Below are 27257 nucleotides of genomic sequence, written 5' to 3'. Positions count from 1 at the left end.
ACAGAAGAAGGCACTGCACCAAAAGTGTAACATCTCAGCTTCCATTGAGATGGCGTGCAGTACTTTAGACTAGGAACCTCCAAATGCCTACAGAATTGGCACTTGATTATCAGTTATTGCGGCCAGGCCTGTGTTCTGGGTACTGGGGACAGCACAATAGAGGGTGGTAGGATTATGAAGAATTGGAAGGTTCATGCCCAAACTGGAAGGATCAGCAGCCTTGCCTTCAGTTCCCTGTGACCTTGCAGGATGCAGGTCCATTGTTGCCAGATTTTCGTATCTCCATAAAACTGGAAAAAATATATGAGCAAACAAGCCTTCAAATTAAAAACAAAAATGTGGAGGTCTAATTCTCCCATCCCAGCCTCAGCTTCAGCTTCGTCTATTATTCATTATTCAGTTGTCCCTTTCTCATTGCTGGTTGCTAGTCTTTCTTTATATATTCAGGTTACACCCTGGGCGATGGCCTCATTTCTTAGACGAGGTCACTAAAGCACAGAGATGTGAATTACCCGGTTTGCACAGTTTATGGCACAGATGGTATCTGAAGTGTGATTTCAACTTTGCAGGCAATGCTATTTCCAAGATGCCTTAGTCACATGTTTCTATCGAAACAATGCATCGATATCCATGTTACTAAAACAACTGAAAGTTTATTGCTGATATTGGATTAGGAGAAGCTAGAGAAGATCTTTTATTGAGTCAACAAATTTCATATAATTGCACTTCCCATGCAAATAGTGGCCTGAATTATATTTACCAATCATGGATTTTTGGAAGTTATTTTGTTGACTTTAAGAACAGTGTGATGTTATCAATAAGCAATATTTTCTAATAAATAACATTAGGGTATTACTAAATCCTCACCTCTATCCACTGAAAGCGCAAAGAAGGATTTCCAGTCAAAACCCAGGTTTTATCTCATTTATTTGGGATCATTTATTTGAACAGTATATCCTTGTCAAGTCATACTGAGGTTTGTGATTAGCTCATGCATTCTGTCAAAATTAAGAGTTGCTGTGCTAGCAATATTCTTAACATGAAAAATAATTACTTAAACTACACTTGTTAGAATATAAATATCCTCATCAGTGAAACTGCTAGCCCATTTTCCTTGTGAAAGATCAGTTTACTGGAACAAGGCAGGATGGACAGAAAAAATAATTTATTCTTTTCTTTTAGAAAAAGGGATGGTTTTGGGGAAGCATTTGAAACACACTTTGCAGATAGTTAAGTCTCATGTAAGTATATGAGATAATACATGAAAATGATACAGTGTAATCCCTGGCACTAAGAAAGCAGTACATTATTTAGACTTATTAATCAGTGATTTTTATCCCTGTTATATTGTACAATGGTTTATTTCCTATGAAAAACTGTATTTGGGATTCATGGACTATACCAATAGGATTAAATATCAAGATTTAACTTTTCTCTGGGGCACTGGCCAAAATTTGTTAAGGAGACAAAGTCCCTTTTCTTTTGGCCACTTACCATTTTACTCTTAACTTTTGAATAATCCCTAACTCAAGAAAATATTTGTTGAATCAAAAATGTTCCTGAGAATACTGCTTTAATGAGTACTACCTAAGGCTTGAATTTGAAAACAGCTTTGGTGTATTACTTATGTTTCTTTCTTTCGATTGTTGGAGTGCCCATTGAAGGGAAAGAGCTGAATGCATGTGGACAACTGACATCCAGATATGTGGGTTCAGAGCTCAAGGTCAATTCCCCAACTCCCCGGTGGTAGTCTGTGCAGAAAAAGGAGTGTTGAGGATCACCAATATTAATGAAAACAATTTTAAATCTTTACCTTTTAGTACTTGAATAGCTTTCTTAAAGAGAAGTGCTCAAAAGTATTTTGAAGAGAACTTATTGTACCCCTCCCCGTGAGATCATTGTGATGCCAGAAATCCAAATTCTATTCAACAATGTAATGTGGTTTCACATTGTTATTAACATCCAGCCACTGTTTCATTTTTATTTACACATTGGCCACTCTCTACAACTAGATCCGTTGAGCATAAATTACACTTCATCTCTCAGGATTATAAAAATTTCGTACATTATAACATCCAGAGACATTTCCCTGCTCTTACATCAGTTGAAAACTAAAGCTAATGGGCAAAGTAGAGCTAGCTACATACAGCAGGAGCAAATATTACTGCTTGACCTACGGATAACTTCGGTAATGCAGAGAGGAGAGGATAGTCTCATTTATAATGTCGAAAGTTGACCTCTTTAAAGGACAGAACAATTGAATTTTAAAAAATATTTGAGTTTTATTATGTAAGAAAAAAACCCTCTGTTTTAACAGGTTCATTGAATTTTGTTTATTTTACTTGCACTTTTCCATTTGTGGGTGGAATTCATTGTAGTGACTGTTTTTATACTGAATGAGATAAAATCTTCAAGATGTGTCATATAAAACTTTGAATCTTTTGTCATTGTCAGTAAAATATATATACTCTCCCTAGCCAAGCTATACTTTATTGTCTAAATTCTCAGTCTTCCCTCCTTTCTCACCTCTAGGTATTGTTATTTTAGTTTCTGAAAGAAAACCAATGAATCAATAAACATAAGCTGTGGGTAGTGTTGATACAACATGCAAATGATAAAATAACATCTCAAATTTGCTTTTGAGCTCCTCTAGAAATTTTATCACTTCAGTTATTCTTATTTCCAAGTCCAGATGTTCCCTTTAGATTTACTTTTTAAATGATTTTTATCTCTTTATGGAGATTCTCTGTTTAATGCATTGTTGTCATAGTATTTTCTTTATTATTTGAATATACGTAGCTTATTTCATTCTTGCAATTATTATATAGCAATTCTTCCTTATCCACGTGGGATATTCCAAGACCCCCAGTAGATGCCTAAATCCGCAAGTAGTATTAAACCCTGTATGTACTATGTTTTTTCCTGTGCAAACATACCTATGATAAAATTTAATTTATAAATTAGGCACAGTAAGAGATTAACAATAAGAATACAATAGAACAATTATAGCAATTTACTATAATAAAAGTTATGGGAATGTGGTCTCTTTCAGCAATCTAGCATAAATTTATTTTTCCTTCTTCAGTATTTTATAGATAAAAGAGTCATTTCTTACCATAGGTCTTAGCATATATATATATATTACACATATTCAATACACATATATATATTTTTTTCCTTATTGAGTTGAGAACTTTCACCTTTTCACTTAAAGGAAGCACTTTCCAGCTTCCCCTTAGCATATCCAGACTTCCAGCATTACTATTCTTGTGCTTTGGGGCCGTTTTGAAGTAAAATAAAGGTGACTTGAATGCAAGCACTGGGACATTTGACAACCACTCTGATAACTGAGAGGGCTGCTAAGTGACTAACAGGTGGGGAATGCAGCGTGAACACCCTGGACAAAGGGATGACACATCCCAGTCAGGTCGGAGTAGGACAGCATGTGATTTCAGAACGGCATGCAATTTCAGAACGGCACAGAATTGAAAACTTGTTTATTTGTGTGTTTTTTTTGTTTGTTTGTTTTTCGTTTGTTTTTTTTGGCTAACATTGGCATATACAGCAATGCACAGCATCTTTCTACACATGACATCAAATAATTGTAGCTGAGACTAAGGAGACTGTGCATATACTGTTTTCAGCAGTCCTCACTGCTTCCTTTAGTGTCATATTGGATCTAGTTGACACAGATATGTTATTTTCTGGTAATAGACCTTGTGACTCTGAGTTAACTTTTAATGTGATATTATCTTTGAATGAAAGGTCTGTCCCTTATCACCAGCAGCCATCCTCGATACTAAAGTGCCTGATAAATGTTGAATCATCCTTCAAAACCTAGCACAGCCAACACTTTCATGGGAACACGTCCCCCATACCACTTCCCAAGTATAAATCCCCTATACCTTGGACATTTATTGGTTGTTGTACATCTTGTATAAAGTGTTGTGACTTTAGACTCACTTGAGTTCTCTATAAAATTATGAACTTTCCAGGAGCATACTGTCATCTTTATCTCTGCAATCTCAGTAGCTACCACAGAAGCTGAAGGATTCTGAGTTTCAAATGTTAGTGTTGAAATGGCTAACAACTCATAGGGCTAGAATTATATCCCAAGTCCAGGGCCACTTTATTTCCTCTTATATTTCAAGTTTCATCTTTGATGTTATTAGTTCCGACAGATTCAATTATCTAACATTATGAAGAGTGGCAAGGTTCCCGTTATGTGTCTCTTAGCATATTATACTTTTATCACAATATGTATATTATGTTTGCCTGATTCTCTGTCTTCTGTCCTGATCAGAACTGTGAATTCCTTAAGGAAAAGGACCCCAAAATATTTATATTTACATCCCTATCATCTAGCACATACTTAATGCAAGGTAGACACTCAGCAAATGTTAGTAGAATTTAGCTTAATAAACTAAATTAACATTTGGAGTTAATTTATTTCACTGCATTGTGGCTATAATGTAATCAAGTCAGATATTTTTTCTTGTTGGTCACAGAGCTGGATAGATTTTAGAAAACTCCAACAGAAGGTCTTAATAAACAGGTATAATGAAATTCCAACAGATGGTCAACAGTAAAGCCAAGTCCACCCTTATTTTTATTCCTTAGATAATTATTGAGTCTTGACATGGACGTAGTTTGACAGTCAAAATAATCATCATTCACTACATTCATTTTTATAAGAGCCAAGAAATCAATGAATGTGATGGTTTAGCTAGTTTATGTGGATGGTTGTATTTGGATTGAATAAATCAAGTTAGTTGCAGAATTTTAAAATTAATGATTATGCCAAGTCCTGAATAACTAATTAGAAAAATGCATGTTTTATTTGTAGAAGTGCAATTTATTTTCACCTGGCCACCATTGACACAAAAAAGATTTTGTCTCACGGGTCTTGTCTGTAGAAAATAGGTACAGTTTTATGCCTATCGTTGAAATCATTTTTCTGTTGTCTTTCAAGTAACTATAAGTATTCTGTACTTTCATTTGACTTTGTGGTTGTAGAAACATCAAGGAATGTAAGAGCTCCAGGGGAGCTTTTAAATAAAACTATGATGCTCAGACTCCTCCCCCAAAACAATTAGACCAGAGTCTCTGTAGAGTAGATCAGAAAACAGATTTGCCGCATTAACTATAAATATGAACAAAATCTGTCATTTCAGCATTTTGATTTTGTTCTGTTAATGTTTTATATATTCTAAGTTGAAGTGCTACTTGGTAACACCAGATACCAGGTGTTGACTAATTCTTCTTCTTTTAAAGTTATAGTTTAGGATAATTTAAAATGATAGTCTAGGATCGTACTATTGCTAAATCTTCAAGAATCTTCTCCGTAGCCTAGATTCCTGCTAGCACTTGGCACTTTCAGGTTGCTCCTGCTGGAAAATGTTTTAAAACAGGGCAATGGCAGATCTTATTGATAATATGAAAAAGAGAGTCAAACATTTCATCTTGTTATTGAATAATAGCTTTATTATTGTAATAGAATACAGTATGACATAAAATTAAGAGCTTTTGCTAAACTTTGTAAAGCAATACATGCACCTGCCATAAACAACCTCAATTCATGTTAGGTTTTATTGCCACTTCACTGCACTAAGGTGCAATAAACATTCAGTGTCATCTTTTAAAAAATATTCCTGGGAGTAAACAGGAACTGTCCTCTATAAGAGTGTGTTTCAAGGAAGACTTAACTAGTATTACATGGTTTAGCAAAGCACTGTAGAAAAGGTACATGGAATAATTTGTCTTTGATAAATTGTGCAATCAATTTATATAATAGAATACTATCCACATATACTAACAAACTAAGAAATGATAGAAATGCAGTCATTGCATAGCAGAAAGCAGACTAATAAATATTCACATCTAATGAGCAAAATACAGACCAAATGTTAGCCATGAGGACTCTGGAAGGTAAAATGCTCTCAATAAACACGTTAGGTTAACGCCGAAAAATAACAAGATAAACAGCAACACGGAAGTTAGAGCCATATTTTATTTTATTTTCTATACATGATATCTACACAAGATACCAGAGGATGCAACATCCTCAGTTCAGCCTTTGTTGGCCTAGCTCATCGAATTTAGGCAGGACCAAATCAAACAATAAAGCGCATTTAAAAAGAAAACCGGAGTTTGTTTAGGAAAACACAGTGTATTTTCCTACATCATTGGATAGCAGCTTTTTGAGAAAATACATTGCTCTAAGCTTGGGTATGGATCCCAAGTGTCATATTTGGCAATTATGCTGATAGGTTTATGTTGTAGTATTTTAAATATGTCTAGACCATGACCTAGGAATTCTGGATGCTAATTTTAAATATCTCTGCAACTCTATCAGACAAAAGGAGACTTCAAAAATACCTTCTGCATAAATATTTATCTCTAAAACATCTGGGAAATAGTGGAACAGACTAAAATTTTCATAGGGAGCATTAATGGACCTCTTGCAGTTAAAGCCCTTACATAGTATACCTACAAATATATTGCTACAGTATAAATGAAATCTAATAATGTTACTCAATAAAAGCTATTCTGTACATTCCTTCATATATATTTTTTTAAATTTAATGCTACATATGGTACAACACTTGTTGAAATAGTTGGTATCAGCAAAGATAGCGATAATATACAGTTGATTTTCTAGCTCCCACTAATGCTTTCCATGTTTTTTCTATATTACAAGAGCCTCAGATAGGGAAATGTGGCATAACTTGAGTACATAGAAACTGACTTGCTGCTGTCCATCGGACAACAGTTTAAAACTGTAAGCTTTCCCTGTGTTAGTGGACTTCATACGTGTATATCTTAAGTTCCATCTGATCCCTGCAAGCTGTTCTGGTCTTAAATGCAGGCTCTAATGGTATTTCCATAGCGCTTAACAACATTCTAACAGCTAAGAGCGGTGAGTCTTACACAATATTTTAAGAACACAACTTTAAAAAAAAGTAAAAAATGTACAATCTCATGCTGTATATTTACATGTATAATTTATATATTCTATTTTTACTAGTCATAAATTTCAATCTAAAGCTTTTAATGTACTGTTATATAAAATAATACATTCAACAATTCTAGAGCTTGCAAAATATTTTTGCCCTTCTAAAAACATCTTCATAATGAGAATCAAGTGATTATTGGACCTATGTGCTGTCTGGAAATAGACAGGGTGGGAAAGGGAATCTTTTTAAAATTATTATTTTTTTCTTTTTTAGTTTTTATTGAGTGTATATTTCTGTTAAAACGATTCCTCATCAAGACTGGTGATTAAAAACTCAGATGATTGCAAAATAGCCTATTTAAAGCATTTCTCTCCATTGGATTAAATGTGCTGTACAGTGAGGAACTGCCCCTTTGCCTATGCAATGTCCATGAAATTTAAAATAGTATTTAGCAACAAAATAACATATTAGGCATTTGTAAAAGGAGAAAGGATAGGGAACATTAGCTTTGGAAACAAAATGTTAAAGTTATACCTCAGTTTAAAAAACAAAACAAAATGTATGCACACCATAGTTTGTGTAATAAAGACATCAATTCTTTAAAATTTTTCTGCATTAAACATTTATAATTTATTTTAAACACCTTCACATAAAAATATTTTTGACATATACAGTATCTTCTTTCTTTTTCTTTTTTTAGAATATTTGGAAATATATATCTACAGATGACCTGGAGTAATTGTTGTTGTTTTTTTCTTCTACTTTTCCTCATATCTTTGGACCTACTTCATCCTCCTTCCCTCTCTTTCTCTTTCTGTCTCCTTCTGTTGGGATTTTGCGCTCTCTCTCTTTCTCTCTCTCTCCCAGAATCCTGTCTCTCAGCTGCATACTCTGCTCTGCTCTGGACTGCCAGTCAGGGGTCTGTTGTTCTTGTATGAATTATGGAAATAAGGAAACCTTCAAATTCTTTAAGACAGAGGCAATAAAGCAGATGGGAATTACTGCGTTGAGAACAGAAAGCAATTCCCAGTGCAGAGGACGGAACAACAGAATGCGAATAAAAGGATCTATTGATGTGGGGTGGGGGCTTTTAGTTGAGGCTCTCTGTTTAAATATGTAGCCCAGTACACCAAGTTAAAGATTCCAAATAGCAGCGGGAAGGCTATTCTTGATAGCCGGTCAATTTTGCTGACACTGTTAAAGGTTTTCTTGGGTTCTGGTGGTTTTGTTTCTGGCTTGACTTCTTTGGGTTCTATGGTTGCACTTTTAGCAATGGTGGCCAAGCCAGGGTCACCCCTGGCCAAATTAGGGGTGTAGCTGGTTGCTGTCGGAGCATAAGTGTTGTTTTTCTTAATAAGAGGATCCTTCACTTTCTTCGGCTGTAGGAGGAAAGAATAAAAGCATTTTGTTTAGTAAACGGTGAGAAGCAAGTTTATAAGTTGCTGGGCAACGTGACCTTTACTTTGGAAGCCACATCTGTGCTTTATTTAAAATCTAAGAAATGTCACCTATTCCTGTATTATTGGGATGCATTAAAAATGCAGACACCAATATCCAGTTATAAGATTAACAATTCGGGGGATCTAATGTGCAGCATGATGCTAACAGCTGATAATACTGTATCATATATTGGAATGTTACTAAGAGAATAGATTTTTAAAACTTTTTGTTATTTTTCACTTACAGTTGGCATTCAGTATTATTTTACATTAGTTACAGGTGTACAGCATAGTGGTTAGACATTTATATAATTTACAAAGTGATACCCCCGATAGGTCTAGTACCCACCTGGCACCATACATAGTTAATTACTATATTGTTTACTCTTTCCCCTGTGTTGTACTTTACATCCCTGTGACTGAGAATAGATCTTAAATGCTCTCACCACAAAAAGACATGGTAACTATGATGGGGTGGAGATGGTAGATAATGCTGTGAGGATAATCAATTCACAATACGTAAATGTATCGAATCACCCACATTGTATACTTTAAGCTTACCTGATGATATGTGTCAGTTACATCTGGATAAAGCTGGGACTATAGGTACAAAATACTTCCAAGGCTTTCCTATCCAAAGGTGGAGTCTATTTCCCCACCCATTGGATCTACAAATGGACGTGTGACTTTGGCAGTGATGCGGTTCCAGCTTAGGAGCCTGTCCTCCAGCAGCTTGGCAACCTCAGCCTTTACCCTCTGGAAACCAGCCACTGCCCAGGGAAGAAGCCTGACCTAGACTGTGGAGTGACAGAGACCATGTGCAGTGAGAGGCCCAGCCAGCATCAGGCCCCACACGTGAGAGGCCCTTGTGGATTTTCCCACCCTGGGGGAGCCTCTGTTTCACTGCAGCCACATGAGTGAGCCCAGGGTCGGCTCCTGGAAGTACCACCAGGCTCTTCCCAGCCCAAATGCGTGGTTGTTCTTTCAGGTCACTAACTTTGGGATGGTTAGTTTTGCAGCAATAAATTGCTGAGCCAATTATTATTTTCCTCTTCTCCCCCTGTTTCAGGTGGGCAAATGATAAAGCAGGGTTATTCAGGGTATCCTGAATCCAGTTCTTGCTCAGTGTTAGCTGCTCATCAATGTTATCTATGCGATAATTGATGACAGGCGTTACGTAGGGTTTCTGTCATGGAAACATTTCTAAAACATGGAGGGCCAGGTTCTGCTACATGTGGGCTGTGGTAGTGCATCCCATACAGAACCCTCTTTGCCTTTACTCCTGTAGATCATGGGGGTGTTCAACGGATTCATCTGTGGCTGAGGAGTAAACCTAAAAGAGCCTTTACTTGGCGGCATATTTTCTTTCAGATACATAAGTGGTACATCTTACCACTGATGTAACACTTTAGATGCTATTAAAGATGGTCAGTATTTCCAACACAAAGGATTCTCTCCCCTAGTACATTTGCGGAGTTGTGGGAGAAACACCGTTCATCTGATTTCTGTACTATAGAGCCGCTCAGGGTGTTTAACGTTCTGTTGCTCTCTGATAGTTTTCAGCATCATTCAAGTGCGTTGGACCACATTAATTGTATTTTCAGGGACTGTCACAGGAGGATAGCATTCTGTAGCCCAGGATTTGGGGACAGATACTGTAGACTGACTCCTCCTGGATTGTTCCTCTTCTCTATGTCTTTACAATCGCTGTGACTCTGACTTTGCCCTTCTTCCCACCATCCCATGGCACACTTGCATTCTGACATGTTTTTCCTTCAAATCTCAGAAGTAGAAACACCCTCCCCAACTGTGCTTTAAAATACACTCTAAAATAGGTTCTAATTGAGGAGAACAGTGGAATACTGACTTGGTAATTTTCTACAATGAAGAATTTTTCTGTGATTTCTCTGTGTTATGATCCTTAGAGCAAACTTGTATTTTGGAAAGAGAAAATGTTTCCTGCCCTTGGATTCACTGATAATAGGAGGTAATGCTTTTTGCAAAATCAAGTAAATTGAGGCATTATAGTAATAAAATGTATGACCAAAATTATTAGGCTTAAAAAGTAACCAAAAGTCTATGATTTTCAAGTTATAAAAATTATAATGGTGTAAGTGTATTTGCTCGTATGTCACTTTTGTTAAAAATCTTTTCAGATCAAGAGAATGTAGGAAAGCATATGTGAGTAGAAATGTTTACCTTTGTGTCTCTCCTTTATCTCCTTCACTGTACTCAGCACATCTGCCCACTCAACCAACCTCTCCTTAGCAGTAACAAAATTATCATAGCACTTAATCATTTATGCAGTAAGAAAAAAGAAGCCGTTACCTTCTTTCTGCAGTCTTCTTCCATTTCCCTAAGAACAAATATTGCATCTAATATGTTTAAAAAGAGCTATCAGTGCTATATCACAGGGACTATTAAAGCATTTACCTTTTCTGGAACCACACTTTTGCCGTCCCATGCATACCCTCTCTTGGTGAAATAGTTTACGGTGGCAAACTCGATGAGAGCTGAGAACACAAATGCATAGCACACAGCGATGAACCAATCCATAGCCGTCGCATAAGCCACTTTAGGGAGGGAATTTCTTGCACTGATACTCAACGTGGTCATGGTAAGCACAGTTGTCACTCCTGGAAAGAAAGAAATTAAGTGAATTTTTAGATACATACTGTACCATTTCATCACTGAAGGTCAGCCCTCTTGCACAAAGGGAAACCAACAGTACAAATGGACAGAGTGTGTTTCCGTGTTCATCCCATGTTGGTTTGGCATGGATGAGTTGTAATTTAACCCCAGTGTAGTTTGCAGTTCATGGTATGGCAGTGCTGAGGGATCTCTTGGAGGGACAAACTGCTTTGCTATTAAGGAGGAGCTGTTAAAAAAATAGTAACTTTAAATGGGCATCTTGAACATAGTGCCCTGGGTAGAACAGAAAATACTATTCCCTCACTGCCCCCGACTCTTTGAAATAGAAAGCGTAGATCTTTGCTTCTCTATCCATAAGAAATCATTGTATCCTCAGCTCTGTTTAATATTCTAACTATGTGCCCTAAATGTATAAACCGGGAAACCAGTAGCTTCTTGATAATTGAAAATGGATAGATAATTGAATTATCTGAGGATAGTATTGTGTTACATTATGAACACTTCTGCTTTTATACTATTTCCCCCCTGATTCCAAAATAACTACTCTTTTGAATAAATTCCTGAAATAAGTTGAATGTAACTTGCGTGAGGTTACGCATCTCAGAAGTGGCAAAACCAAAATTTGAGCGCAAGTCTGTCTGATTTAAATGTCTACAGTCTCTCCCTTTTTGTTAATGTTGCCTCATCTTCCCGGTTCTGTGAATCCATGCTAGTGATTAGAATTACATATATTCAAAACAGTTTTCAAGTCAGTTGTTTTTAGTTTATTTAGATAATTATATGAGTTGGTATATAAGTGATTATATCCATTAATGTTCATTTAACAAATTAATACTATCAACCTACTATATGAAAATGCACTGTACCAGTTAGACTATTTTAAGGTTCTTTTTAAGCCATTTGAAAATGTAGAAAAAGCAATTCACAGTAACCGAGTGAGGGTAGCACCGGATGCACAGTGTGGAAACAGTCCTGACCTCTTCCAGTGACTAGTCCTAACCTCGCCACTCATTAGCTCTATGGCCTGAGTAAGTCAGTTAACTTCTGGGGACCTCAGTCTTCCTGTTTGTAAATGGGATGATACCGGCTTCATTCTCTTGACTGTCTCTATCATTGTTGACACTTGAAAAGAAGAAATTTCTGCACAGCCATTCATAAGATTATTTGAGGATTAAATGTAATAATATGTAAAAACATTTTAAAGACATAAATTATTAGAATAGAACATACTGTCATCCCATCTGTCTAAAATTCATATCTATGATTCCCTCTTTTGATTAATGTTTAGACAGTAGGGTTACAGAGCTTGTAGGTGGCTAATTTTTCTAAGTTGCTTTAAACCATCCAATATTCCCTAGTTTTCTATGAATTTCAAGGTAGATCTTTGTAACTATATTAAAAAGTGATAGGATTAAGAAGAAACCTTGAGATTTTTATTTGATCATAGTTTTGATAGATGATCAAATGTGTAGAGAATAGATTTGCTTTGAACTTTGGTGGTGGTACAGAAAGTTCTGGGGCATTATTCATATTACATAACCAACAAATGGTGTAAAGAGTATTGTCTGGAAAACAACCCCCCAATTTTCATATCAATATTAACTTGAGCAAAGATCAAGGTAATTAAATGTCAGTATTTGGGGAACAGAGCAACCCAGTTTCACATCCCAGCTCTATAATTGCTGAGTGACCTTGGGAAAATTGCTTCACATTCCCGAGCTTCAGTTTTGTTTTTTTATAATTATTTTCTTGTAAATTAATTTCAGTAAGTCTAACTCATAGGGCTATTGTGAGTATTAAGCAAAATAAGGTAATGAAATGTTTAGTACTTAGTCTGATGTTTACTAAGGGCAAAGTTAATGATTACTATTATATTATTGACAACTTCAGTCCTTTTGGATAAATTGCTGTTACAGTGAATTCCATTTTTTTTTTGAATTTTAGTTTATGTCAGCAGCTGTCAGAAGTCATGTGGGAATATGTGTTCTTAAACCAAATGTATGCATACATTAAAAGCAGTTAAGAATAGCATCAAGAGGGGTGTGTGTGTGCGTGCGTGTACACGCGTGTGTGTTCTTATCCTTGCTATAGGGAAAAGGAACAAAAGTGAATTGAGCATCTATTAAGTTCCAGGTACTGATCCTGACAATTTACATACTTTATTTTTCTCTTTTATTTTAAAAGATGAAGGTCTTTTAAACAACATAATTTTACTTTAATTGTACTCTTCTCTTGTATGCAACTGAAGCTTAAAAAATGAAAATTGAACCTAAAACTTGGATCTGTCTGGCAGCAAAATTTCACAACCACATTGTCTCCAAATGAGAGCACTGAAGGTCCGGAACGTGATGTTTTAGGACACAAAACAGGCTTCAGCTTTGTTTCATTCTGAATGCCTTTTAGTAAACTGTTATAAAGTACAACATTTTTTATTTTTGTATTTCTTTAAATACCCATGACCCTCTCAGGCGTCTCAGGCAGCTCAGAAGAATATGCTGAGTTCAGACTAAAAAGAATAGAAACATATGTACTAAATAAATGTTAAAAGGCTAAAAGTTCTTGTAAAATTGTATTTGTGATTTTATTGAACTTAAAACATTAGAAATATATAACTTGATAGACAGACTTGCCACAGCTGAGTTTACAGATTTGCAGTTATGTTCACCAAAAGGGCAGGAGTTGCCTGATATATTATGTTGCTGAAAATGTTAAAAGCGATTTTTTTTTTTCTAAAACATTCCAAAATGCTTTAGAGAATTTCCAAAAATAAAGGGTCAGATTCATTGGGGTGAGAGTGCAGAAAGTGAGCATTAAAACAATAATGACAACAGCAATAAACCTTTTTCACTAGAGCGGTAGGCTCATTCTACATAAAACAAACATCTTCTGTGTTCTAATATTTTTAAATTTCTAGTGAATAAAGGTTCCAGACGACATATACACACAGAAGTGAGTATCTTGATAAGAGTTCAATCTTCAGTTCTAATAAGTGGCGTCAATGCTAGTTAATATTGACACACAGTAATAAGGAAAATAAAAGAGTTTGAAGTGAACTACTCTTTTGCTCTGCAGTTGGCCTCAATCTGGATCTTATTGTCAGAGCAAAGATTTGATGATGTTCAACCTGGAAGCAACTTGCTATGTTCAGGAAAAAATAATCTTTCTGGGTACTTTTAGCAGAGCCTTGCTTTTTTCTCCTGTGATAACTGATTTTTCATACCTTGCATATTATTGAAGGATGATGTCATAGGGATCTTTGTACATGAATAATCTTCAGTTTAGATTATAAACTTCTTTAGGCTTTGATTCTGTAGTAAAAGCTCTTAAATGTAGTCTGTGACTAGTTGATATTTTTGGAATGAACCTTGATAATTGCATGTTTCACCAATGAATATGTGGTTGTTATGTCTAAGGGAATGATGTTGCCCAGAACAGCCCCATTCCGTGTCTTGACCTTGCAGCTGGAGGGCATGTTGGAGGTGGTGCAGCATGGTCATTAAGGGGACAGACTCTAGAGCTTGGAGTCTGGATGTTACTCTAGACTCCTTCACCTACTAGCTTTGGACCTTGGGCAGGTTACTAAATCTCTCGTTCCTTAGCTTTCTCATCCATAACACAGGGGTAATAATAGTGCAGAGTGTTAAGTACGATAGTGTAGATTTGTTCACAGAACAGAGCCTGCTGTAAGAGCACTGAATCAATAGTATATATGATTTGATTGTTATTCAAATGTTAAGCTCCAGAATAGTAACGTTCATGAGAGGAGTGGTTTATGTTAAGGTCACTGCTGCATTTCGTGCCTAGCACATAGAAGGGTTTCAAATAAAAATTCCCTGAGTGAATGAATGAATCAATCAGTTTAAGGTAATGGAATCTTTTGTTTATATCAGTCTTGAAAAGTACAGTTACGATAGTCTGCTATGATATAAGTAGGGAGTACCTCTTTATATGAAATACAAATGTCTAAAATAATAAATTAGGGGTGACTTTTCCTATTAGTAAAGGTTATTACTCTTTAAGCAATTTTACATTAGATTGCCTTAACTGGAAGTATCTGGGGTATTTAAACCATTTTAATAGGAAAATATATATATTGGTAACTCTTTAGAAGTGTACACATTAGGTAAGTGAAGTCTTCCTGTACTGGTCATTGCTGAGCTCTCCCTGCATAGGATACCTATGCTTTCATATATGTAAGTAAGTAGTTCTGTTGACATTTTCTCAGATTCTCCAAAAATGCACCGATGAATGATTACAGATTCTAAAAGTCTGATTTAAATATTAATGTCTTTATATGTGTATATTTTTAAAATAGTATGATGCATCTTATACCCGCTTCATTCCATTTCTCTCCCAAAATATCAAGTCTAATGTTCATTAATCCCACTGTTTTACATGCATGAAAGCAGCTTGCAGTTTAAGGAAAAATTAAAAATAAAATCATAACCATGATGACAATGGTAAATCCTTGAATCTTTCTGTTGTACTAACTTCAGATTTTAATGTATAATTATTTTTTCATTCCATTTGCAGTGTCACCAGTATGGTATAACTTGCCCTCCAGACCCTTCCATGCAAGTCTTGATTGGCACTTACCAAAGACTGTCCTCGCTGGCACAGACTCTCTGTTGAGCCAGAAGGAGACTTGGGACAGAATAACTGTCATTATGCATGGCAGGTATGTTTGAATAACAAAGTAGCCAATCTTTCTTTTCAAGTGGAAATGAGTAGTCATAACAACATATTCTCCTAGAGGGTGAAACAGACAGTAAGGTTGAACAATTTTGACCTTGAAAAAAAGTTAATCTCTGAGGTTTTCTATGAGCAGCAAAGACCTGGAGGTTAGACACATCATTTCTCCATGTAATTTCTGGTTCTTGAAGAGAAACACGTTTTACCAGGGAAGGAAAAAAAAAAAAAAAACATTTTAAAAACACACCAAAACGTCTCTGAGGGTGAGATTGAGGTAACAGTGGGTTCATGAATAGTGTTACAATCTAATGCAAACCATACATTTCAGACATATATTCACGGATTGTCTTTAGTGGCCACGGAGGCTGTGTGCTAGTTCCTGATGACATACGAGTACACCACTAGGTTAGGCAGAGCACATCCCCAGTGTGGCCACTGCAAGGGAGAGTCAGGCTCTTCAGAGAAGGAGCTCTGGTGTCCAGGTCAGGAGAGCTGAATTTTTGCTCCAGAACTCCCTTTCAGGAGCTCTCTGACTTCGGGTAAGTCATTTAGTTTTAGTCTGATCTTCAAAATGAAGAGAGTGGGAGAGAGTCCAGCGTTTCTCAAAATACCTTTTGAATTCACCTGGGAAGATTTTAAGACATGCAGCTCTTCAGATCCCACCTCGATACACAAAGTATTCTTTGAGGTGGGGCCAGCTTTTGAGATTGTCCCAATTCATAGCCTGGTCTGGGAAACCGTGGACTAGCTAGGTACTCTCCATGGACCTTATATACACGCCCAAGTCTGGTTTCATGTGACGGTCAAAGGCAGTAGACACACAACCCAAATTGCAGGACAGTTTTTGTTTGATTGTTTGTTTGTTTGTTTGTTTTCAAATTGATGTTTCATTTTTTTCAATCACAAATCTTATAAGTTTTTAGCTTTATTTACTCTGAATGTAAGCTTAGCTACCTGTGAGTAAGAGAGAAATACGTGTAGTTTCGCTAAGGAAACATTACTCTCCTTGGTATTTACATTTCTCTACCATTATCATTCAACTCCAAACTTTTTCCTACTCAACCTGGGATTTATGTCTCCGACCATGGCCATCCATCTTTAGGTCCTATAGTGTGGCTAAAACTGCTCATGACTTCTTAATACCCATAACTGAAGATGTCAGCCTTCAAGGAGATCTGTCTTCAAGTTGGCTGCTCACCTTCTTTGCGGCGTTGAGAATTAAATAATGCCGACTGCCCCTACCGTCTTGATAGCACAGTCTTGATTCCTCGTTTCCCTTTATCTTTCACTTTTAGTTTCTTTTGATAACTCACATATTGAGTTTTTTTCTGCTAGGCACTAATCTTCATCTTTCTGCAAAGTAAATGTAGAAGTTCCTGGTGTAGTTCTGTCGTCAGCTTTCTTTCCCATTTTTTTCTTGACTCTAATAAGAAATTTTCCTTCTCACCTCTGCTCCTAGTGGCACTTTTATCCAGATGGCTGCCTAATCTACATCTCTCAGTGACATTACTCTCTAAGTCACAGCTCAGTTTTTTAAAATATTTACAAGACATCTCGTAGATATTGATTTTTCACTAATACATTTAAATACTAATTTTTCACTATTTTTTCACCAACTAAATATGTTAACTGTCATTAATTCACCTTTCCCATAAAAAATAATGACCAATATATATAACAGTGCTGCTTTTCCACTTTGTGTCCTTCTCTTAATTAATGGTACAGTCACGTGCCTGTTCAGTCAGGCTAAAACCCTGGAATTAATCTTTAAATGTTAAGTACGGCTTTGGAAAGAAAGAGCAAGGAATCAGTTGATCATCACAATTTTAATGTTACCTGGGTGGTATCTCTCAGTCTATCTGTTATCTTGTGGTCACTGCTCTTATCTCCTTTGTAGAGTTCTTACAGCAAACTATTAAGTGTCTTGTTTGTCTCCAGTCATGTCCTAACTCTGATTTTTTCTCAATTTTGATGCCAGAGTGATCTTTTCAAAGCATATGTAAATACCTTACACTACCTTAATGCATTCCCATTATCTACATCAGAGCTTCTCAACCTCCACACTATTGATATTTTATACCGTATCTCATAATTATTTGTTGTGGGGAATGGCCTGTGTATTGTAGGATATTTAGCCACATACCTGGCTCGCCTCTGTCCACTAGACGCCACCAGCAAACACTCTCCCTAATGTGACATACAACAATGTCTCCAGTGTAATATACTAACAGGCAAACTCCCTAACCTCTATTCAAGACTCCCTACATCATAACTCTAATATGCATTTCAGTATCATGTCTCATGTCTCGCCACACATTTTCACATCGCAGTAGCTCGACCTACAAAATTCTCTACTTGACATCTCCTGATGCTGAATATGTTGTTCATTTATGGGTTCTCAGTCCATAGTGGAATAGGAAGAAATGTACTACCATCATTCCTGGAAAATAACACCTAACCGGACGATCAGCTCTAATGCATCTTTTGGAGCAAAAATTAATATAAGACCCGGTGTTATTTTACTGTAATGTAAGACCAGGTCTAATATAATATAATATAATATAATATAATATAATATAATATAGTATAGTATAATATAACTCCGGATCTTATATTAATTTTTGCTCCAAAAGATGCATTAGAGCTGATGGTCTGGCTAAATCTTGTTTTGGGGGAAACACGATATCGAGGAAAGTTTATTAGCTTTGGAAGCAAATAAATTTTGGTTGAAAACTAAGATATGCTATTTTCTTACTTAAATTAGCTGATGCTCAGTTTCCTCATCTATAAAACACTGAGAATTACATCATAGGGATAATAAAGAATAAAAGCTCTACTTCAGATCATGCTACAGAAGAGTTTTAAAATAAATTTTAGTTCTTTTCACCATTTTCTTCTTTCTTTTCTCCAATTAGAATTTCTAGAAGTATTGGTAGAAGAAATGCATATACTCTATAGTAGGAAATCATCCACACATTCATGTATGCCTTCATTATTAATTGTTATTGTTAAATCTCTCAGTAACTGATCAATACTAAGTAACTTTAAATTTATTTATAGCTTATATTTATAATAATATCTCATATTTTAAATTTTATATGTTTATATGCTTATATCCTTCCCACCAAACTGAAAACAAATAAAGAGAGGCACTATTCTTTGGATATAGTATGGCCTTCTCTATCCTAAGTATTTAATACCTGCCTATGGTGAGAAGGGATGCACTGAGGCTTACCATCCATAAGCATCTCTCTTTGGGAGAATAAATACAATGATAACTACAGAGGGTAAAAATAATGATAACTACAGTTGACCTCTAACCAAAACAGATTTGAACTGAGTGGTTCACTTATTCATGGATTTTTTTCATGGAATACGTACAGTAGTATAAATGTATTTTCTCATGATTTTTTAATAACATTTTTTCCTCTAGCTTACTTTATTGTAAGACTATAGTATATAATACATAAAACGTACAAAATATGTTGATCAACTGGTTATGTTACTGGTAAGGCTTCTGGTTAATAGTAGGCTGTTAGAAGTTTTTTGGGGGGCAAAAGTTACAAGTGGATTTTCAACTGAGCGGGGTGGTGGGCGGACAATACCCCTCACCCCTGCATTGTTCAAGGGTCAACTGTAATTTCTTTTAAATTTCTGTAGATACCTTGGGAGATGTCTCCAAGGTCATCTGAAAGAAATAACTGATTCAAATTTGAAAAAAACGCAGAAAACCAATTTTCTCAGGACTCTGTTAAAATGCAGCCTTTTGTGGACATAGGCATGTTATATTTCACCCTCCCAGGAGTATGCATTATTATTCCTGACCATTCATTCAGTTGGGGCCTGCAAAATGTCATCAGCTCTAAGAAAAAAATTACATCTTTCATATAATGTCAGAAACATGAGTGTCTACATATATTCCATTATCATCTTTTGTTGTTCACAACGTGACATTTTGGAAAGATTCTTCAAAGAATATGCTGTTGGAGATCTGAAGAGCAATTATTTGACATTATATTTGTTTTATAGACCATTTTCTCGCTAACAAATTAGAGGAAGAATACAATTTCAAATCTTTTAAAACCATCTTCCTAAATTAAACAAAACCTAACAAGTTTTGGCACAAGATGTTTAAATAAGAAAAGGGCAGCAAAATCAAAATCATATTGCAATAATTTAAAAATGGAAGAAAAACGCAACAAAAAAATTAGTCTCCTAAATTGGATTGAAAGAATATGTCTAGACATCAAGTGTTTATGCACTAAGCATGTCAAATTCTTTTCCTCTAATTCAACAGTTTCAAAGAACCATAATTCAAATATTCTTGTATATCATGTAACCCGGAGGGAAGCTTGTAAATTAGATGTGACAATATTTCTGATACATTACATTACAACATTAAGGAGAGAGGAGGAAAATAAGCAGGAATTTAATTTCGTAAAGCAGAATCGAGGGTTTGTTTAGACTTGGCTTCCATTCTTTGCTGTCTCAAATGTTTGTTACTTCAGGGGTAAATACCTTGCTTAGACTTTTTGACTTTAGTTTTCTCATTTGTTCAATTAAAATGAGAGTTAGTGGTTTCCTTAATGATTTCTGGGATGTTGTGAGGATAAAATGAAATGATGGATGTGGAAATACTTTTCAAACATTGTGAGTCGCATGCAGATTTACAGTATAAAGACAGAAAGGTTAGAAATGTATTCTCTTCAGCTCAAGATAACAACAATTCACATGTTCAGAAAACAATTGTTGTGAGCATTGATTCCATGTAAAGCTGTTATTTTCTTTTCGTGTATTCTAAACTTAGTGTTTTCTATAGATGCTACCTTTTAAAGAGGAATAGGATATTAAAAATATCATTGAGGGAGGTGTTGGTATTTTAATATCTGCTTCTAAGAGTACTGAAATAGAAATAAGGAAACAGTGGTTGTAGTTTGAGGTCACTTAGCCTCTCTGGACCTGTCTCCTCATCCGAAATATGAATAGGTTGACCAGATAACTATATAAGTCTTCCCCTTCTCCTCCCAGTTTTCCCATTTTCTGGTAATAATTATTTCTCTGGAGATCCCGAGTGGGAGCCCTGAGGTTCCTTTGTTGAACAGCATCACCACTGTTGCTCCCTGTGAGAGACGACAGCTGAGTTCCTCACTTACTTGACCCTGCAGGGTCATCCTTAAATCAACTCATCCAGAGGAGACCATCTCTAGGAGGCCATCTCTTGGTCATCTGTCCTAAGGATAAACAATAGTTATTCATGAAGAGAGGACCTTGTCATTCAGCACGATGAACCTACATTTCCTTTGATCACATCTGTCTATTGACTTAGGTAAATATGAAGACTCTGCAGTCATCATTGTGTGTTTTAAAAAAATTACATATGATTACATTTTTATTGTTTTCTGGCTATGGTATTATTATGCCTAATGACAGTTTAATCATTTTACTTCTCAGTACAAGTCGTATTTTCATGTCCTTTAATCCCTGTCTCAGTTTTTACATGAGCTCGCCTAAGGAATCACTAGGAAACGTAATGTAGTGTCATAGAATGAGATGGGGCCATGTCTAGGGTCTGCTCCAAACTGCCTTCCCTGATAACTTTGAGCAGAAGTGACTTCTTCTTTATGTCATCATGTAGCTATCATGTACTAACTCCATCATTAGTAGTAATATCTAATATCTATTACATCATTTTTACATGTGAAATACTCTAAGCAGTATGTGCATTTTTCTCATTTCATTCTCACAGTAACTCATGAAGTAGATCTTCTTATCTCCAAATAGTACAAGAGAAAATGTAAACAGAGAAATGTTTTGCCAAAGGTCATAGTTAATAAGTGGTAAAGCCAGCATTCACACCTCCTAGTATCACTTCAGAGACCACACTCTTAAATGCTGCTGCATCATGTTGTATTTTCACACTCGTCTATCCTGCCTGTTACTAGTATGACATGGGGTTGACAGCATATACTCTGTAGCTAGACTACCCAGGTTCAAATCTCACCTCTGCCACTTGCTATGTGATCTTGGAAGAATAGTTAAACCTCTCTGGGACTCAATTATGTCCCATCTGTAAAATGGGGACACCGATGCCTACATCCTAGGATTGTTGTAAGAATTAGAAGTGAAGGTTAGAGCAGTGCCAATACATGTTAGCTATGAACTTATCTCACTCAACTCTGAGCTTCTTGAGAACAGGGACTATGTGTCCTTCTCCAGGTCCAGTCACAGTGTCAAACACAGTAAATGACAAATAGTAGAAGAAGTACTGAATAAATTAATTAATAACAGAGAATTGTGTTGGAGTTGAAAGCAGACTGGACTCGTCCTTCTTTGTGCCTCTAAAGGTTTTGCTCTGCCAGGACAATAACTACATTTCAAACTAAGTCTTACTGTCTTCCCCAAAATCTGATGGCAGACTCCAAGCAAGTGGGGCAACACCTTATAACCTTCTAAGAGTTGATCTGAATTGATTCTCTCTCTACAGAGAACTTTAAGATGGAAGAAGATTGTCTTTATTTAATCATTCTCAATGTGTGTGCTCTTTCCTGCCATCATTCCTAGTCTTCTGGCAGAAAAAGGAAGGTAATAGCCCAGAATGTCATTTATTTTGATGTTTTCAGGGCTCCACAAGGAGATGTGAAATATGGGACTAAAGACCTTACAAAAGATCTTTGTTTGCTCCCACAGAAATCTATCAAAGTAGATTTCTGATAAGCCAAAGTAGACCCACAGGAAGTGTATTTCAGTGTCTTATTCTGGAGTCAAAAACATATGTCACACTGAACTTCCACATTTGAGAATTTGTTCCTTATTCTCCTCATCCCCCTCAATGTTCATTATGGGAATGACAACAAACAGCTTTAATTATATACAGATAAACTTGCTGCTTTAGCACATAATGGTGACTTTTAATGGACCCGATTTATGAGGTCTAGCCAGCTTGGTGGTGATGAGTTGGGCCACTCTCTCAACTCATGTCAATGACATGTCAAGGTCACTAGTGCTAGAACTAGAATGAAGGTACTCCCTCCTCTGATAACTCCATGGCTTGTATATACTTCTGTTGTATGCATTCTACTGTGCTTGAATTACTCTTTCCCTGACAGCTGCCAACCTCCATTCTAGAGATAATAGGTGGAGAATTTTTGAGGAACCATTCTATGTCTATTATGCTGAATGTCCTGGGCCTAGCACAGTGATTATTTGGCTCCCAACAAATACAGATTAACAAAGTGAAAGTCAAACTCTGCAGCAATCCTAGGATGGATTTATTTCTTTTTTTATTTATTCATTTAAAATATGTATTTAGTGCCGCCTCTGTTTCAGCTACTATAATAAACAATAGGGATAAAAAAAACAAAAACACAACAGATGTAGCCCCTCCCCTCACAAAAATGTTGATCATACCACTTATGTGTTTGCCTTCCCTTAGACTTCATGAGAGTACGATTTCTGCCTTGTCTACCACTGACTTTCTAGTGCCTGACACAATATCCAGCTTATAGCAGCATTCGATTTTAAAAAAAGTAAACACTACTCATTTTAATACCTTTTCCAATGTAACCTGTGAGGAAGAAAACTTTTCAGTATTTTCCACATTCTGTGATATTTCCAGGACTATCAGGACTATGGCAACAACTACTGAATACCATTTTGAGCATCTATTATATAACACTTTGCTCAGTGTTTGATATTTTCTCACCTTTAAGGCAAAATTATAGAACCCCCCTTCTTAGAAGAGACCAGAGTTTCTGGTTGGATAAATGGCTTTCACAAAGTTACAAGGCTGCTAAGGGAAGGACCAGGACTCGAGTGTGTATCTTTTTCACTGCAAAACCTAAGACCTTTTCACGCTGCCATGTGCATTTCTAATATTTGCAAAGCTGAGGAAAAATCTTCTCCATTTTTAAAAACAAGAAACATAAATATTTGAGCTTCTATGGTAGCCATGGATACTTTAAAGCAAGCAAAAGATAGATCCCGTTAAGCAGGGATTATCCAATAATTACAGTAAGATATATTGACCTATTCCTTAAACATGTTAAAATGATCATTGTCCCAATATAAAGTCTGAAATCTAAGATTTTTTTTTTCTGTGAATAAAAGCACTCCTGCACTTATTTATTACTAAATTGTCTTTCTTTAGAAATTACAAATCAAAGTGAATGAGCTAATTTATTTTTTTTTAAAGCCATAAAAGTTATTGTTGACTCTTGCTAAACTTTCAGTAATTGAACATGGTTAAAAATATTGGGATTAGTGGGGTGAGTATTCCTAATAGTTAGAACCCAAATTTTATTTATAATTTTTTGGCCCTATGATCACATTTCAGTCACAAAATGCATACTTGTATAACTAAAATCTTATTTCTTGAAACACTTCAAAAGTTTAAAATGTTGGATCCAGCTGCTTATTAGTATTTGATCTAATTCCCAGTTTTTCATTGGCAAAATATTACACTCTAAGAAGGATGGCACTCCATCTACTTATAATTCCCAAATGGAATGATCAGTAATATTTATGTTTCTGTAGATTTTAGACTTGAAAAACCCTTGGCTAGAAATGCGAATGGATTTGTAGAAGGAATTGGCTTCTTGGTGGCGCATGTGTAATGACCACTGCTACAAATTCACCAACAAACTTTGAATCATGGCAATAAATGGGGCCTAGAGGGTATTAATAGCTAACATTTACTAAGAGCTTTTTATGTGCCCAGAACTGTGAGAAGTACTTTTCATAGATTTAATGTATTCCTTTCCAACAACCCTGTGAGGTACCAAAAACAACTACTGTGTTTCCCTGAAAATAAGGTCTAGCCAATCAGCTCTAATGCGTCTGTTGGAGCAAAAATTAATATAAGACCTGGTATTACATTATATTACATCATATCATATCATATCATATCATATCATATCATATCATATATCATATAATACTATATAAGACCCAGTCTTATATTATAGTAAAATAAGACCCAGTTTTATATTAATTTTTGCTTCAAAAGATGCATTAGAGCTGATTGTCCGGCTAGGTCTTATTTTCGGGGAAACATGGTAGCAAGGTAAAGGAGTAAAAATTTAATCCAGACATCCTTCCTCAAGCATTCACATACCTAAATACTGTGCTACCCTGATCGTATAGAACCAGTTATTTATTTTGTAAACAAAGGATCCAAGGGCAAAGGGCATTAAACAACAAGCCTAAAGTCCCACGTGCATAAAGATCATACTCATTCCCAACTCAGTTGTTCCCCTGTATAATGCATTTTTTTATCTTTCTACTTGTGCTATTGAAGGACTTACTGAATTATTCTCAGAAAAACTCTTTATGTTCCCTGCTCCATATACGGAGTAACCAAAAAGCATTTACCTGTACTAGACTGAACAATTCCAGAGTCTACTGTTTGTCCAAGAAGATCATACTGGTTGAGGCGTGACCCATCTTCTGCTACCACCACTGAGCGTGCTGGCTCCCTGGTCCACTCATAAACAACTTCTGCTCTTGTGTAAGCATCTAAAAAGAAAGAATGGAAAACGGTCCATGTGTTATGCCATTTTGCTTCTCCTAATTAGTCGGTGTGTGCTTTCAGCTTCATATTTTTTGTCTCATGGTTCCAGGGGGCAGGCTGGGAAAAGAGAACCCATATCCCTTAGTTCAGGAAAACTGAAACAATTTTCTCATTCATTCAGTTATCTGTTCATTCTTAGAAAAAATGGTTATTAAGCATCTATAAAGGACAAGGTACCTTGACCTTTGCAGGGTACCTGAGTACCCTGCATATAGTAGTGAACATAAGCAAGGTTCCCTGAACTTACAGAACATGCATTATAGTAGTAGGGATAATTTATTAGCTTGTCTGAGTCAAGTACTGTTATATGCAGTGAAGCCATACACAGTAGGTAAGGGGATCGAGAATGAAGGGGATGCCCGAGGCCTGTTTTAGATAAGGGACTCAGAGAGGGTCACCGAAGAAGTGACATTTATATAAATGCATGACAGAAATGAGAAAATGAGCCATCTAAGTCTTGGAGAAGAGTTCTCTGGATAGGTCAACTAATGAGTTTCTTCCTCCAGAGCAGGAAATAGCTTGACAAATTTGAGGAAGAACAGGAAGGCCAGTGTGTCTGGAGTGAACTATATGAGAGGTGACATGAGGTGAGAGGTGGTTGCCTGGGTCCAGACTATGTCACGCTAGGTGAAGGTCATGATAAATGTGAAAAGCAACAATGGACAGTTTACTGAGCATCCAATTTTAAAGGAAGTCTGATTTTTAAAAAATTAATCATCCTTTTTATAGATATTTACTATCATGCCAATGATAATGAGTTACTTTAGACTTCTCATTTTTATGCTGATTGTTAACCTAGCCATCCTCCTATGGAGAGGTCAGGTCATAATCCCGATCTTGAATACAGGCAGGTTGAGGGAGGAGGCGTGTAGAATGAGAGGGAAGGAGAAGGAAAGGAATTCGATAGCTTTTCTCATTTCTTGTCACAAACACCCACTTCACATAGTTTGAAGTGACAGCACGTATTCTCCTCCGTTTAGCTGTAGAGTGATATTAAAATGTAAAAGGATATCACATTAGCGAAAGCAAAGTGTTTCCAGGGATTTGAGAGGAAGATATGCCAGCAAAAGTTGGCCTTACAGTGAAAGCTTTACCCCTTGGCCAAGCTCTGCCTTGGACTCAGTAGTCATGGTGTCCAGGCCCACAGTACTTTTAGGTGGCTACAGAAATCCTTTAATTTCTTTTAAACTCAGAAGAAACATGGCTATCAGTATTTAAATATAAATGTTTAAAATGTAAATAACATTTAAAAATACAATTTTAATACATGTTTTTTGGCAGAATGACCCACAAAGGCCACAGTGTCCAGGGCCCGTAAAGGTCAGTGTATCCCTGCTTGGCCCAACCTCCACCCCAGGGTAACCAGGCTTGGGTGTTTGGTCCAAATTCATATTTGTCTAAAGTAAGATATGAGATGTAAAATAATGGTTGCCTTTTTACACAAACATGAGGATGCCTAAAAAAAAAAAAGATGTGAGTCATGTGCACCATTCTCTGAACCAAACAAAGCTCCTTGAAGTGACCACTTGTGTCTGGTTTGAGTGATGCAGAAAATGCAGTCAGTATTCCCTAGATTTTCTGTGGGTATCCTGTCTGCCCCAGCATCATTTCTACACCAACTTACAGTAAGTTATCTTTTACAAGAAATTTTTCCAGAAGTTTAAGAGAATTTAGTAGTTACTGCTTCTTTCATGGAACATGTAAAAGGGACAAATGGATAATTCTGGAATTTATCATTGTCTTTTCTTTTTAAATTGTGCTTGTCCTCATTGATATTTTCACTCCACTAGTCTTTAATTAATTTATCTATTATCAGCTTTATTGAGATATAATTGACAAATAAAATTGTACAGTAAAGTGTGCAACATGAGGATTTGATGTATGTATACATTGTGAAAGGATTTCTCCCATTGAGTTAGTACATCTCACTGACTTAAAATTTTTTCTGAA

The 27257-nt window shown here is 36.1% G+C and overlaps 1 protein-coding gene across 1 annotated transcript in view; it reads right to left on the bottom strand.

Annotated features, from left to right (window-relative positions):
- Window positions 1–5992: 5992 nt before the first annotated feature.
- GABRA1 (gamma-aminobutyric acid type A receptor subunit alpha1) overlaps window positions 5993–27257 on the bottom strand; it is a 52947-nt gene continuing 31682 nt past the window's right edge. Inside the window, exons 7-10 of the mRNA XM_019740787.2 lie at window positions 25109–25252; window positions 15644–15796; window positions 10829–11031; window positions 5993–8335 (exon numbers count right to left, since the gene is read on the bottom strand). Coding sequence (XP_019596346.1) covers window positions 8024–8335; window positions 10829–11031; window positions 15644–15796; window positions 25109–25252 — 812 coding nt within the window. The 3' untranslated portion in view covers window positions 5993–8023. The remainder of the gene's footprint in view (window positions 8336–10828; window positions 11032–15643; window positions 15797–25108; window positions 25253–27257) is intronic.

Source organism: Rhinolophus sinicus, linkage group LG10 (assembly GCF_036562045.2).
Source record: "Rhinolophus sinicus isolate RSC01 linkage group LG10, ASM3656204v1, whole genome shotgun sequence".
NCBI classification, from domain to species: domain Eukaryota; kingdom Metazoa; phylum Chordata; class Mammalia; order Chiroptera; family Rhinolophidae; genus Rhinolophus; species Rhinolophus sinicus.
The sequence above is the reverse complement of the archived record's forward strand: the minus strand, read 5'-3'. Positions and strand labels throughout refer to the sequence as shown.